General features: G+C 39.1%; 1 protein-coding gene across 1 annotated transcript; it reads left to right on the plus strand.

Annotated features, from left to right (window-relative positions):
- Nucleotides 1-1,776: 1,776 nt before the first annotated feature.
- LOC139745447 (patatin-like phospholipase domain-containing protein 4) lies at nucleotides 1,777-5,546 on the plus strand. Its single transcript, XM_071655834.1, has 4 exons — nucleotides 1,777-1,974; nucleotides 2,412-2,753; nucleotides 4,004-4,069; nucleotides 5,028-5,546. The coding sequence occupies exons 1-4, from the start codon at nucleotides 1,777-1,779 to the stop codon at nucleotides 5,394-5,396; spliced, it is 975 nt and encodes a 324-aa protein (XP_071511935.1). The 3' UTR covers nucleotides 5,397-5,546.
- The last annotated feature ends 10,495 nt before the right edge of the window (nucleotides 5,547-16,041 follow it).

Here is a 16,041-nt window from a genome sequence, read left to right on the forward strand (position 1 = left end):
AACATCAGGGGAATTGCATAACGATTAAATGCGAGCGAGCGAAGAGAGCGAGCTTGAAAATTTTACATTTTACAGTCCAAAAACTGCCGTTCTTAGCCATATTTTTTCGCTTTGGAAATTAAGGGAGGGGGCGCACCGGGCGGAACTGCTGGCAGTTACTGGCAGCAACATCAGGTGAATTGCATAAAGATTCAATGCGAGCGAGCTTGAAAATTTTACGTTTTACAGTCCAAAAACTGCCGTTCTTAGCCATATTTTTCGCTTTGGAAATTAAAGGGGGCGGGGGGGGGGGGGTGGAGCGCATGCCACCGGGCGCAACTGCTGGCAATTACTGGCAGCAACATCTGGGGAATTACATAAAGATTCAATGCGAGCGAGCGAAGAGAGTGAGCTTGAAAATTTTGACATTTTACAGTAGAAAAACTGTCGTTTGTAGCAATATTTTTTCGCTTTGGAAATTAAGGGGGGGGGGGGGGCGCACCGGCGCAACTGGACGATTACTGGCAGTAACATCAGGGGAATTGCATAAAGATTAAGTGCGAGCGAGCTTGAAAATGTTGACATTTTACAGTCCCAAAACTGCCGTTTGATGCTATATCTTTTTTTTTTTTTTTTTTTTTTTTTTTTTTTTGCTTTCGAAATTGAGGGGGCGCACCGGGCAACTGCTGGCAATTACTGGCAGCAATATTAGGAGAATTTAAATGCGAGCGAGCGAGCGAGCTTGAAAATTGTGACATTTTACAGTCCCAAAACTGCCGTTTGTAGCTATATTTTTTGCAGTATGGGGGGGGGGGGGCGCACCGAGTGGAACTGCCGGCAATTACTGGCAGCAACTTTAGGAGAATGGCATTACGACTAAATGCCAGTGAGGGAGCTTGAAAATTTGACATTTTACAGTCCAAAAACTGCCGTTTGTAGCTATACTTTTTCGCTTTGGAAATTAAGAGGGGGCGGGGGGGGGGACGCCCGGTGCACCCCTCCCCCTGGACCCGCCACTGGTAGTCAAGGGTGTCGGTTTATGTTCATGACTGGGGGAGGTATCACCAGCGAGGTGGCGTCGAAGTGACCAAGTATGGGAAGGATGTCCAAAATCTATGTATATAGTCAACACTGTATAGAATACACTTGCACTAGTAGATAATTAAGTATAAAATCAGTGCTGCCAGAACCAGGGGTGCGAATTGCTTTTGCCCACGATTTTTTCTTTTCTTTGTTTTTGTCCCCGATGCAAAATTTCAAAAAAAAATTGATAAATAGATAAAAAATTATAATCATTTAGTGTCCGGCGTTGAGGTCGCTCGCAGACTGAAGTTTTTGTTTTTTTTTTTGTTTTTTTTTTTTGTTTTTTTTTTAAGGGTCTGAAGGGGGGTGCGTTCGCACCCAACGCACCCCCCCCCCCCCCCTGGTGACGCCCATGTAGTTTCAAATACAAAATGAATGATAAAAAGATCAAAATGAGGAGAAAGCTCGAAAAGTAATTTCACTCTCTTTCTTTAGTCATCCTGCAACCTGCATCCTGATTGTATCGGTCTAACTAAGCGTTTGTACCATGCAATTGTCATTGATGCCTGTATATCGCTGCCTTCATAAAGAAAAGCCTATGGTTGCCACCCTGATGTCATAAACCCTCCCCCCCCCCCCATGTGTCGTTGCACTGTTACAATTCTCTTCCATCTTTTTTTTACATTACATCTCATCCCCAAGAAAAGTAACAATCTTGCTTCCTATAACAATTCTGTCGGTTTTTTTTTTTTTTTTTTTTTTGATAGGAAGAGCATGATGACGTCACATATCAGCCCGCCGTTCAACCTCTCCTTCACCGAGGCTTCGTTCTTCGGCCTTGGCAACCTGGGTGTGGCTCAGTGCCTCCTTGATCACGGCACGCCCATCCTGTCGCAGATGCAGGCAGTGGGAGGGGCCTCGTCGAGCGCCGTCGTTGCCGCTGTCATGGCAACAGCTCCACAGAAACTGGCAGTGAGTGATGTATAAACTTTCAGAATCATGCAACATTAAATGAAAAGAGGATAAAACAAATTTGGTTGGTTGATACCTGTTTGATGTTTTGTAGTTTGCATAATAAGTACAGGCGACTCCCGATATAAGTAAGTCCTCAGGACCGGCAGTTTTCTTTCGTTACATCGAAATGTTGTTATGGCCGAACAGTATACAGTATAAAGAATTACATAGATGATGAGTTTGGAACCTGAACTTTTACCTTGGTATTATAAGCATTCGTTAAATGTTGTTCGTTATAACGGGAGTGCACAAATAATAAGTTACTTTCATGACAGGTTGTACAATCGTTGAGAAACCAACCGGTGAAGATTTTGACCCAGGCAAAAAACGGTCTCTAAATCTTCACAGTACTCTCACAGAATGTACCCTATACTTGTATTCACTCTCGCTTTCAGGAGCTACTTTACGGACTCTACGAGATTGTCGACGAGATCTCGCCACTCCCATTTGGCGCCATCACGCCCGGTTTCGATTTTATCGGTCGTCTGCGAGCTCTCCTAGAGCGCCTCCTGCCGCCAAACGCGCACGAACTCGCTTCTAAAAAACTCTTTGTCAAAGCCACGGGGCTCATGTTGGCAGACAAGTTCAGCCCCCTCACCGTTCACGATGTCGACCAGGGAACGAGCTCGTGTATACGGACCAAAGGCCCGAAAATCTTCGAGGTTGGCGCTCGTGCGTGGACTTTGGGCCACGAGATGCAAATATCAAACTTCGGAAGTCGGGAAGACCTCGTGGAAGTATGTTGATTTCTTGCTTGTGATATGTGCCATTTCATATTCAAACATATACCTGATTATTGTTTATAGTTGTCTTGATGTTTGTATTTCCAGACTCGTTATAGTTATGCAATTGATTGACAAATTGCCCTATATCGACGTAAATACACACTGCATCAATCAGTGTTTAGTAGTAACCATGACAACAACAAAAAATCGTGGGCATGCATATTCTAGCAGGAATCGAACCTACAGACAGGTGTTTTATCCACTAGACAACCGAGCATCTGCTTTCAATTACAATGGTCTCCTTTGCCGAGGCCAGCGTTGTTCAAGGGTAAGCGATGATTTTAACAGAAATAATTTATGCGACTGAAATGATATGTCATGAAAAAAAAAAAATCGATGACGCCTCGTCAGTGTTGGTTATTAGGTACAGTAATGATATGCAATTTTCCTCTTTCATGGCGCCACAATGAAAACTTAGCGAAAGTGTTAAGCAACTTTTATTTTCTTATTGTTAGACAAGTTCAGGTTGATTACACGGCTTGCTTGAGCATGTCACATGTAAACGTGAAATTCTAACTTTGAAAAAAAAAAAAAACACACACACACAGTCGATTGACAAGCAAAACAACAACAACAACAACAACAACAACAATAACAACAACGACAACAGCAGCAGCAACAACAAAAGGTCAGCGAACTTCAGTGTTTACCAGGAGATAATCTTGTGTTGGTACCTCCATTATACCAGAAATCAATCAGCTGAGAAGCAATACCGCATAACAAGCTGAGGTGAAAGACTCGCTATATGTAGCCGAGAGGGTATAATCTTAAGAAATAAGGTATACTTGTCTAAAGACTAAAAGACAGGCGCATCAAAAAAAAAAAAAAAAACACAAAACAAAACAACAACAACAGCAACAAACAGACAAACACACATGAAAAAGCAGCACCATTTCCTCTCGCTACAAAGTTGTCCATTTCCATGATATTGTCCTCCGTCATTGTCTTTTTAGTTCACTTCCTTTTGATCTTTTATCTCGTAATAATTTCCTAAGATTCAAGATTTCGCCACGTTTAGCTCTTCCTTCGTTTCCAGTTGCCTCAATTCCTCCCTCTCTCTCTCTCTCTCTCCCTCCCTCTCTCTCTCTTTCCTCTTTGTCTCATTCTTTTGTTCCTCTTATCCGTCTTTTTCATCGCTCGTCTTTTATCACCTTTCTTTGCTACAGTTTTCGCAACGTATTTTATTTTTCTCTTCTTTGCAGACTATTCTTGGTAGCATTTTCGTTCCCTGGTTCCCAGATTGGTCACCACCCTCGTGCAATGGAAAGGTATGAAAGAAAATACAACTAGAACAAACGTTTTTAATAACCTCCGCCGAAGAGGTCAATATATGCTTTTATCAGAGTTGTTGCTTTGCTTATTCGTCTGTTTGTTTGCTTTTTGGTTTGTCTCTCAGTAATTTCATACAAACACTTTTTACGAAAAAGTCAGAAATCGGCCACGCATAAGAACCAATGTTGAGTTCCACATATTGCAGGGTCACCGTGTTGATCCAGGATGCATGTTTAAAACATTCGCTATATCTATGCAGAGAGAGGCAGTCTCGATGGCAGGCCCGAATTCACAAAGGTGCATGGTACAATTGAAACCATGATTTAAACCATGGACAATTTGTATGGAGCGCCAAGTGTCGCGTGACCTATTTCGTTACGAAATCAGTCATTTCGCCATGCGACACTTGGCGCTCCATACAAATTGTCCATGGTTTGAACCATGGTTTCATACCACCTTCCTGAATTCGTGCCAATGTTTGCCATGTCTGCTAACCCCTCAAAGAAGGCCCGATATTCTATGTCAAAAAGACACAGAGCAACCTGTTTCATATAACACTACGAGTTCCATTTTTTACATTTGCTGATCCGGAATAGTCACATTAAGGTTCCTGGAGCAATTTACTGTATTTGAAAGAAATTAATTGAGGAGTTGCTTTGGTATAAGGTCTGTGCTCTTCGCGCACTTTGTACTCTTGTATTTTTTTCGTGTCACAAAACATTTTCTACTAATTGAATGATAACGATTATGGTTCTGACAGTCATGATGATTGATATCAACCATGTCGTATTTTGATGATTTAAGAAGTTATTGGATAGTATTAATTCTCTGAGCTTTGATGTCACCAGGAACGTTTTGTTATTATGAGATTATGATTTATTGTTTGTGACTGTTCGTTTTAAATAAGCCGTTGTTGCAGCGCTAATCATATCCCATTCGATTTCATTTTGATAGTATATCGGTGATGTCGCACTGTCTAGGAAGGAAAACTTCACCGGTGACGTCACTTTTAATTTCCCGGCGGGAAGTCTCATAAAAATCTCTCCGAACCCGAAAAACCGACTGAGCATGCGCGACAAGATCGCATGTGGTTGGGTCGATACCAGCGGTCAGCGATTCGATATCAGTGCCCTGCAGATGTATCGTATCGGCGACGGACTCTACCCGCCGCCCAAGGCGTACATGGAGACGTACTTTGCCGACGGCTACGAAGACGCGACGAAATTCCTCAAGTTTTACCACATATACGAGGCGAATAACAAGGGATACGAACCCAGGCAGGATTCATATGCAGCAGTACACTCAGTGGAAGATTTGCGATAGGACAATTTAGATGCCATGTATACGACGACAAAGAAGACCTTTTTTTTTTTGTTACAGGGTAGAGCAACAAAAGTTTAGTTGATGAAACGATACAGAAAGCAAGGATGAGGAATGGATAGGTCGATGACCTGAGTCTGTCTGAGAATATGTATAAAGGAAGAGTAGATGTGCAGAACAATGAAAATGATTTGTTGTGTATGAATATGAGGAAGTGAATGAGGGTGGAATGTCGAAGAAATCAATTGATATCCCTGCGAGACCGGCCGACTTGGACCACAGTGAATGTATAGGGCTTACGACGTATGGATACGTTACCGACAGGATCCGTGATTCGAAGAAAAGAACACATGATAAAAAGAAGCTGTATCGACTCCCTGAGTCTTGACGGTATGGAATGCATAACGGAACCGCATAAAGCCCGTGATAGACGTATTAGTAACCTATGAAAGGAGATAGGAACATTTTACGCGACCATCTGACCATCACTTCGTATGAATAATTGCATTATACCAGAATTATAAGCTGGTGAAAGACACCTTTCTGTATGTATTTGGGCTCCATTATATTGATATGATAGCACGTCTTGTTGAAAGGAATAGCAATCGTCATGCATGTAATGACGAAAACCGTGCTTCCTGATTGGTTTTTGCTATTGGAAGTTGCCATGCCAGTAAGAGTTGCTATCTTTCTTTATTGCATCCTTTATGAAATGATGGGACCCTTCACAGGCAGTAACTATTGTAAAACTGCACAGAGGAACAAGACACCAATAAAGACGGAAATCCTGAACTGAGACGAGTGTGATAGACAATATATTTGCCTTCACGTGCCCTCCGTCCAGAATTTAATGGTATTTTTTAAGCATGTGTTTATAAACTGTAAAAACATCGGTGTTAGATTAACACCACGGATGTTAAATCTAACACCGATCAAACTTCAATAAAGGACCACACCCACAGGTGTAGAAAATGCACTGTGATGGTGTTGAAAAGTGTTCTTCTGACACTTCGTGGTGTTAATTTGACACTGTACCTGGTGTTATTTTGACACTGTACTGGTGTTAGTTCAAAAAATGACACCACATGGTGTTGATTTGATATTTGTTGGTGTTAATATCAATGGTTTAACACCCGTCCAGCTTCAATAAGAGACCACACCAGCTGGTGTTACTGTGGTGTAAATTTATTTTCACATTTTTTCAAAAATCTAGTACTTTAATGTAAAATTCTTGATCGTCTTGTTTAAATTGAAAATTAACAAGAAGTGCAGTTACTAAGAAACTCTTCAAAAAACAGTTTAAAATTTGGAAATGACACCCGGAGGTGTTAATTTAACACCAGAAATAAGCACCGAAAATTTAACACCAGCTCGGTGTTCACTATTTAACACCGGACTTTTTGCAGTGTAGCATTAATGTACACAGTTAATATTGTGGCTATGTGAATTTGTTCAAAATTGTTACACTGAACCGTCAACTTGTCCGGAAAAAAGATCTTGAAAATGTTTCCTTTATTTCTCTTCTCTTCAATTCCACTCTGTTTATCAAAGTCAGTTCATGTAGTTTCTACTAGTATATGACTATCTCTCATCTAGAGCCCCATGCTATATGATTTTATTTAAATTCATCATTAACATAATAGTTTTCCAAACATAAGTGATGATTTAAAAGGGTCAATCTTTACATCATGTCAACTCGTACGCAATATCGTAGCACAGATTGTCTTCCATGAATAGCAGAGAAATAGAAAGTCTTGACACTTAGCTTCAGTCTTTCGCCATCTTACTTTTACGATGAAGTTGATATGTTATGTGTGCATATAGATGGTAAAGAGGGTGAACACAAAGAATGCAGTCGTGAACATGGTGCAATCCCATTTCTTCTGACTTTTTATTTCACTTAACTCATTTTCAAAATTGATGATCAGATTTACACAGAAAAGAACACTGAATGGTAAATGAAATTAGAATTGGCCAATCAGTTGTGAAAGTGCCACAAAAATGTTTATATTTCATACATCTTATTGTTAACACAACACCTACAATGATTGACCAAGGAGTGTTTTCCATCCGGTACTGGAAAGAATTACTTTAGTAGTTGAACGTTTGTGTGAACTTGAAAGCTACAAAGTCCATGCTGCAAAATCCTCTTTTTTTTTCTCCTTACGAATAACAATCACGTGAACATAAGCGAAGGAAAGAAAATACAAGAAAGAATCATTCGTGAATTTAACACCGTAAAATCCTTTACATGTAGACTTCGCTATTTTTTTTTTACGTCCCCATTAAGTTTTTTCTGTAGTTGACTTCATTTATGCTTGCTAATCGTGTGTCTTGGGAGTTGATGAGAGAGAGAGAGAGAGAGAGAGAGAAAAGCCTTTATCATGTCTCTAACATGACTTCTTGAAATTATTTCAGAAGAATAAAAAAGAGTGAGATGTTATGTTCTTGAAGGCAATAAAATCAAACTCAAGAATTCGTAAGCCTCGTTGTATGATTTATATATCTCTCTCTCTCTTTCTTTTTTTTTTCTCTCTCTCTTGCTATGTTGCTGTATCACGTTTTTCTGTTTATACACTTTGTATAGTCCTCTATACAGATTTAAGATTATGAAATTAAAATAAACATTCTGATAAAGCTATATGGACAATTTCAAAATCGGATACATTTAACTGGATAATGATCTTAAGAATAGTATAGGCCTAGTTTGGGTTGACATGGGGTTTTAAGTTTCCCACTTTTTGTGAGATAAATAGAAACCTCTCGCGAAATATAAATCAACATAATATGCTAAGAGGAATTCAAAGTTTATTTGATGAAAATTGGTTTTAATGGTTGAGATACATGTATCATAAAACAAAGAGACCCTAATAAAAGATAGGACCCACCTTTTATAAGGTCCACGTACTTTTACATTGCTTTTGATATATTAACCATTTCAAAACCGATTATCATCAAATTTTCAATTCCTCTTGGAATTGTATGAGCATTTCATAAAAGGTTCCTAGTGTTTCTCACGATCTCTATAAAACAATTTAAAATCTGAATCTTCCAACTCAACCAAAATCATGTCATCCTTTTAAGAATGATTTAGAGTTTTCCTCGAATTCCTGATAGTATATGGGCAGAAGCCTGCAAAGACTCGTGATCCTACAAAATTACCCCAGCATGCTTTGTCTGCATCAATAAGAGTAACTGAAGGGTAAACGTAATCTGCTTTATTTACGCAACGGAATAAGATAAAAGCATGACGAATAAGATTAAGTAATCATGCATGTTCAAACATTTGTTGTTTATTCTGACAAGTTTTGAGCTTGAACACCACGCCCTGCATATTGCAAAGTGTGTTGAGACGTCAGCGTCATGTTGCTGTATGAACAATTGCAGTGTATTTTTGAAAATAATTATGATAAATATTAGGTAATGTAGAAAGTCCGTTCCAAAAGTTGCAAACTTATTGTAATTAATTTTCCTTATGCACTTAAATCTAGCAAAAGAACAGAACTTAATGTCAGGATTATGAGAAGAACATGTCACAATTAAAGGAATATGTTTAATAAAAAGATAGTCATGGTTACCATCATTATTATGATTTGTGGTGTGGAACCGGTTTACCTTGAGGACACCTTCTAATCTACGGCTTGGAAAAGTTGGGATTAGAGGAAACTCGACCGGACTTAATTGTTGTAGTACAATATAAACGTGCATGTGTAATATGAATTGTGTTATAAAAAGCATTTAATGTTAGGTGACAAATTTCCACTTCATTTAATATTTTCTGCAATCGTGGATGGTTAAACATCCTGACATTTAGATCATGCTAGTAAGAGAGAGGCCAGCCTGTGATAATCACCATTTGGGGTATATCATGAGAAATCGAGATAAGTTTTGAGACGCCTATAAAAGCTTCCGTCTGTTTTCCATGCCCGATGTAAAACTGAAATACAGTTTACAACATAAAAGCTTTTACCTGCGCCATATTGGTTGAGGGACAGTAATTAGGCCTACACATTTCTTGTTAACTGCATCTACATAACGCCTGATAACGCCGATAACAAAGTGATAAGCAATTTTCAAAGTTACAGCCAGAATTCTTAATTGACTTTAATTGTTAATGTTTAATTGACTGTGAAAATATCATATACACTATCAATTGCGAGTCATTTTTTTCGATAGACGTGAATCTTTGAGGATGTGTTTTGTACAACACATTTTGAAAATTGTCAGACGGAGAACAGGTTGTGCCAGGGCGTACGCAAGAGGGTTGAGTGTGCTGTTACTGTAGGATATCCAACGCACTATCTCTCGCAATTCCGTAGAATACGACAACCTGGTGATCAGCGAGGAATTGAAGGAAAAGAGAACTAGCGTTAGAGTAGCTGGAAGCCACGTCAGGAAAAACGTTACCACGACAAAAGTCAGGGTACGCATTGCCTTATTTCCTTTCGACGCTTTTGGTGTCGCGTTGTTTTTGCTTGATTGATTCGGTGCTGCCCCGGAGTTTCCTGCCACATGCATGACATGTGTACGACCGAAAGCTGCAGCGGTAAACTGTTCATCCCTGTCTTGCAATACAGCTTGAGTTATTGGTGACTCCAAAGCCTGATTGGTATAAGAGACCTGTAGATTACCTGAAACTCCCTGCAAATGTCTATCAATATGACACTCTGTGTCTTGAGAATCTCCCAGTTTACCGCTTTTAATCACCTCTGATTTTTCGACGTCGTTGCTAATGCTTGCTAACATGCTAGACTTTCGAATATTACCAAGTGACTTTTCCGCTGCAGAACTTCTCCAAAGGGACGTTTCGCTGGAATCCTTCTCATTGTGATGGTATCTTCTGTCATTCCGCGATGTCAGATTGCCGGCTGTTCTCGTGCTGTAGTAGATGCGAATACACAGCATAGTGACAACCACAAATGGGATTATGCTTCTCAAAGTTACAACAACGACACTAGCTGCAAAGTGGGCGGTATAGTTCGGATAGCACATACCAGAGGCCCCTTTCCGTCCGGTTGGTCGAATAAAGTCCCAGAGCGGTCCGATGCCCAGCCAGAGCCCAAAAGGAAGGAGCCAGGTAAACACGTTTGCAATTATGGCTGATCGCTTGTTCTTCAGCTTGAAATGATGCAGAGGATACGACGTTGCTAGGTAACGATCGAAGCAGATGACGACGATTCCGAAGACGGACACGCCCTGCAGCGCGTGCTGGAGTCCCAAGAAAACGCGACAGAAAGGTTGACCCAAAACCCAGGTCCTGCCCAAGAGAAGAAACGTCGCGCGAATCGGCATACACACTAAACCAACGAGGAAGTCTGCCACGGTCATGTTGATGATGTAGTAGTTGCTATACGTCCGTAGCTTCCTCTCGTAGTAGAACGCCAGAAGAATGGCAAAATTCGAAATGACGGTCACCACAGTTACGGATATCACAGCGATAACCTGCCAGGTTACAGATGGGTATATTGTGGTGTCTAGGAAAACCGTTTCGTCAGTAACATTGATAACGCCGTCAACGGAGAGGGTGCTCATGTTGTTGATTCTTAGGATGGTTCTAGGGAACAAAACAAGAAAATGTGTCAGATTGACAAGTTTTTTAATTCTTCTGTTTGTTACCGAAACATGAAGGCACCACTATGCTTATGACAAATCAAAATTTACGAAAAGTAATATAACAGTGACAGCATGGTCTTCTTCATCAAGATGAATCCTGTTTGCATTGTCCTACAAGAGGGCTAGCCATTTTCATTACCTATAGCGTTGCCAGGTACCCACTTACACACCTGGATCCAAAGGGAAATTGTGGGTTAAAACATCTTGACCAACCATATAAGCACTAGAACGGATTTGAACTGTGGTCCTCGCTCGGATTGAAAGGCAGGGGTCTTATCCGCTTTGCCACAGTGCCCAAATTTACTCCAAGATTCAATATTAGCAAGTGTACTCCATTTTGCAGATTTCTAAATCTAGGTGGCGATTAATATAACCAATCAAGTCCTATTGATGCACATATCTACTGCAGAAACAATCACCAAAGTCATTGTAAAGTTGGTGTTACTCTAAATTTCACGGCATGTGTCATATTGGAGAAACTTTAGAGAGGATATGCACGAGATAGGTAACCAATTTGAGAGAGTAACTTTAGCCTTAATTTCCTAACGTCTTGTGGCCAATTGAACCTTGTATGAAGTTGAGAGATTTCAAAGTGTTTGAAAAAAAAAAAAACTGCATCGGAAACCAAAAAGTCTGTATGTAGCGCATAGCTAGTGTAAAACTGATAAAGAGAAATTTAGTCTGCCTTAGAAATGTGTGATGTTCGTTATTCCAAAGGCTTGTTAATCGGGAATGAAATTAGGTTCGTTATTCCAAAAATCATTGTTCCGAAACACATGATCTCCCTCTACCTATGTCCGTTAATCTGAAAATGAAAAGGGGTTCGTTAATCCTAACACTGGTGGTGTTATTCTGAAGCTTTGTTAATCAGAAAATGAAATAAGGTACTCTATTCCTAAGGTTCGTTTATCTGAAAGTAAAATAAGGGTCTTTATTCTTGAGGGTTGTTTATCCAACAATAAATTAAGGTTTGAAAGAAAGTGAGGAATAATGACCTTTATTTCGTCTTCGGATCAACAAACCTTCGGAATAACAGAGGCAACTTTTCTTTCTGATTAATGAACTTCCAGAATAACGAAGTTTCCGAATAAAGAACCTAGGAATAATCAACTTTCGGAATACCGAACTTTCGAAATGATGACATCATTTCATGTTCGGATTAACACACCTATGAAATAGCGAACCTTCGGAATTACGAATTAACAGTTACCTAGAAAACATGCAGTGACTATATATACCCTACTGGAAAGAAAACATTGTCACACAATGTGTTCACAGTGTGGTCACATAGTCGACTATTTCACTATGTAAAAACGCTCGAATCTAACAGTGTGGAGATTATTTCAGACTGTGGTTTGATTTCACAGAGTGTTCACGTTCTGAAGTGTCACACTGTGAATTGATGACTCACAAAGTGTTAACACTGTCACTGTTAAAATGCTCGAATTTAACAGTGTGAGGCGATTTAACACTGTGTTCACACTGTGTTTCTCACACTGTGGGACACTGTGTTGTTCTTTCCAGCAGGGTATAATATAAGAACTTATGTGTAAAAAGGAAGACAGGACTTACGTGTTTCTTGGGATTCTGTGAGTTAACAACCTTCCCAACATGGCGCAATTTCATTGATTATTGCTTTGTGTACAGAGTAAGCTACGGCATTGACGTGCCGAAATATTGAAACGATTGGCTATCACACATGGCACCTGAGCAAAATATCATATCCGCAAAGTGTGTCCCTGTCAAACTCAAGAAATGTACCCGGCTAAGAGCTTCCGTTGTAGTGGCCATTAAGGGAAATTATGACAGCTTGAGTGGAAAAAAGGTCCCCATTATGAGTATAGCCTACAGAGAATATACTTGATCAGTGCAGGTTAGGTTTGCCGAGGCCGGAGTAATACATATATGGTGCAAAGTGCTTGGTAAAGCTCGACATAGTGGAAAGGTGACATATGAAAAAGCAACGTTATTTATCATTCACTTTATAGGAACTCTCATTGCACGCGTTTGGGGGGCATACAAAAAGGTTGTATGATATTATACAGAACCTCTTTCGGGGTATATCATCGATGCGTTTAGTTACCATGCAGTTTCCCCTGAGATCAATTTTGGTCCATGTAAACTTTTGCTCCATTACTCTATCTCTCTCTTTCTTGCTGTCTGGATGTGTGTGTTTGTCGTTTTTGCTAATTATATAATCAGTTAGAACAACATTAATGTCACAAAACAAATAAGATGAGTAGACACCGATTGCAACCAACCAATACTACTATGTAAAAAGCAGGAATTCAGTCACTTACTATACTTTTAATGATGGAACCTTTGCAGTAAAGAGGCAAATCTTTTACAGCTTAAATCCTTAAAAAAGAACAGAACAGGCGAGATGACAGCAGGAAATATATAGGCAGACAGAAAGAGAGGTATCTAGAGATTACACACACACACACACACACACACACACACACACACATACACACATTATTTTCTTTTTGTGATCCCTGTAAAAAAGCTTACACATTTTTCGCTTAATTACTTTTAAAGCCCTGTAAACTTTTGCCTTTTTCAAGGCTCTGATCGAGTGAACTCTAGATGATAGATAGGAGTGTCGATTCGTTGGCTGGATGGGGGGGGGGGGGGGGGGACAAAACTTGAAGGATAATAACGTGTCGAGAGAGCGAAGCGACTGAGCAGAAAGAGGGAGGGGGTATCTATATAGAGAGAACGAGCCCTATCATCAGTGATGAAATTTCAAATCGTTTGAACATGAACAAAAATATATTTAGAATAGCCAAAGAGATGTATAGCAAGAACGGCGATTACACATTTTTTTTAGGTTAATAAACTGGGAATTATTTGTGATCTATATACCATATGTTTACATTGCGGTGGACCGCGTTAATAACGGAAGACCTGAATGTAAGAACGACCCAAGTCCAATTGTTGGCCAAATTCAGTTTGACATGGGAAATTGTAGCTTATGCACGGACTCATCTTGTGTATAAATGATAAATCCTAATTACCTCCGGAAGTGCCTGAAATGAATGAGTAAAATGTAAGAATGAAGGACTTGGGTCATTCTTACATTCATATAATAGCGCCCTCTCTCATCCTTCTCTCATCTCTATAGCAGAATATCATGTATATCAATCAAAGAACGACCCAAGTCCACCACACAAAATGGCCTCTCCACAATTAATGTAAATGTTTATTGTCATAATAATATATGTTCTAATTTGCATATACGATGTTGCCTTCCCATCACAGTTAAATAGAATATTACTGGAAAAATAAAAAAGATAGGAATTTTTTTTTTTTTTAGTTTACTCGAAATGGTCTTCCATGGACTTGGGTCGTTCTTATATTCATATACTCAACCGATTGGCGAATTAGAGATCAAAAAACATTGTTTTTTTTTCTTTTTCGGAAAAAAAAAGTTGGTATCATACTGCAATTCGATTAACTGTATGTTTTTATTCATTTTATATTCAGAATATCATATCAAGTCAAATTTTAAAGATTTGCGATACTTTTTAAAAGTATGGAGGGACGAACAATTCTGAATGTTACAAAGCAGTGTATTGTAGAAGATAACGCCAACATTATGTTAATTAATTTCTTTTATATTCCCTCTTTGGACAGAGTAATTGGAGGGGACACTTTATTGAATATAGCGTTCTATAGTTTATCTTATAGCGTTCTCTATAGTTTATCTTAAGTTTGTTTATTAGTGGTTCCAAATATGTTGGTACTAAATCATGATCAGTTTTAGAACCAAGAACACAATATTGATATCTGACACGTTTTTCCACTGATTGTCATTGCAGCGTTCGCAACAATTTGTGCTGGGATAGAACAATAGTCTTCATTCAAAATTATTTGTGCATACTTTTATGCATATTTATTCTGAAGTTTTGGTAACTTAACCTTGTGTGCTTTTGCAAATTCACCGAGATTTACTGCAGTTGACAATGCACGGTGTCTTATGGTAGAATATGAAATCTTCACCGTTTTGCATTAAAGAAATTGTTTTATTTTCCTAACGTGACATAGAGACATATTACCACTAATACTTGAAATATGTAATTTACTTTTCAAATCAGGGTCGAGTATAAATCACAAATATCGTAATCTATATACATTTTTAGTTTGGTTTTACGAGTATGCTTCTGTATTTTCTCATAAACCTTATTTCCCATTTTTATCTAAGACAAAATCCAAGACTTTTGTCTTTTGTGAGTGTAAGTGCATTAATTATAGGTTTAGACATCTACAAATGACATCAGGGCCATTTTGCAAGTTATTCTGTTCTTCCTTAGCAAATTTACCATAGCTAAAGATACCATGTCTTACAGCGACACTATAGCATGAACAAACATAATTTAGTTGTCATAATGAACTTTCGAAATACTCGGTAAGCGAAAAAAGCGACAGGAAGAATGTATATCAGGTAAAACCAAGCGAGAGAACCGATCCAACACAAAGACAAGGTAAAAAACAATGTTTAAAATACTGACATATCTCTGAAGGTTACCGAACAGTGACCATAGTGCCAGCATTGCAACATTAAAAGTAAATAATCAAAGAAAACGATACCATGATATATATATATATAATATATAGTTTTCGTTATCAATGAAACCTAAGAGAGTGCAATTATACAACACATTTGTGCTGGGACATACCACTTTATCGCGGAGAAGTCCAGAAACACTGCGACTGAATATCGAGAAGACCGGTGATCTGCGTGAGGAGAGGAGGTCCAAATGAGATGTTCTGGCGCCACGCGTGACTTTTCCCCCTAGCAAACTTTACTGCTGCTTACAGGGAAAAAAAAATCAGAAATTCCAATATTTATCTGGAGGACGCACATCAGCGTCTATTGTTGCTGTTTGAAAAGTCATGTCCGCCGAAAGTAGCTCTAATGGACGTTTTTATGAAGTTTTTATCGTCGTACGTCAGTTGATTTGTTGATCCCTTTGTCAATACTACAACACAATAGAAGTCACTCTATGAGGTTGGAGGACAGTAATCGATT

This window comes from Diadema antillarum, unplaced genomic scaffold (assembly GCF_040938485.1).
Source record: "Diadema antillarum isolate AM-2024a unplaced genomic scaffold, OU_Dant_1.0 seq00001265_RagTag, whole genome shotgun sequence".
Lineage (NCBI taxonomy): Eukaryota > Metazoa > Echinodermata > Echinoidea > Diadematoida > Diadematidae > Diadema > Diadema antillarum.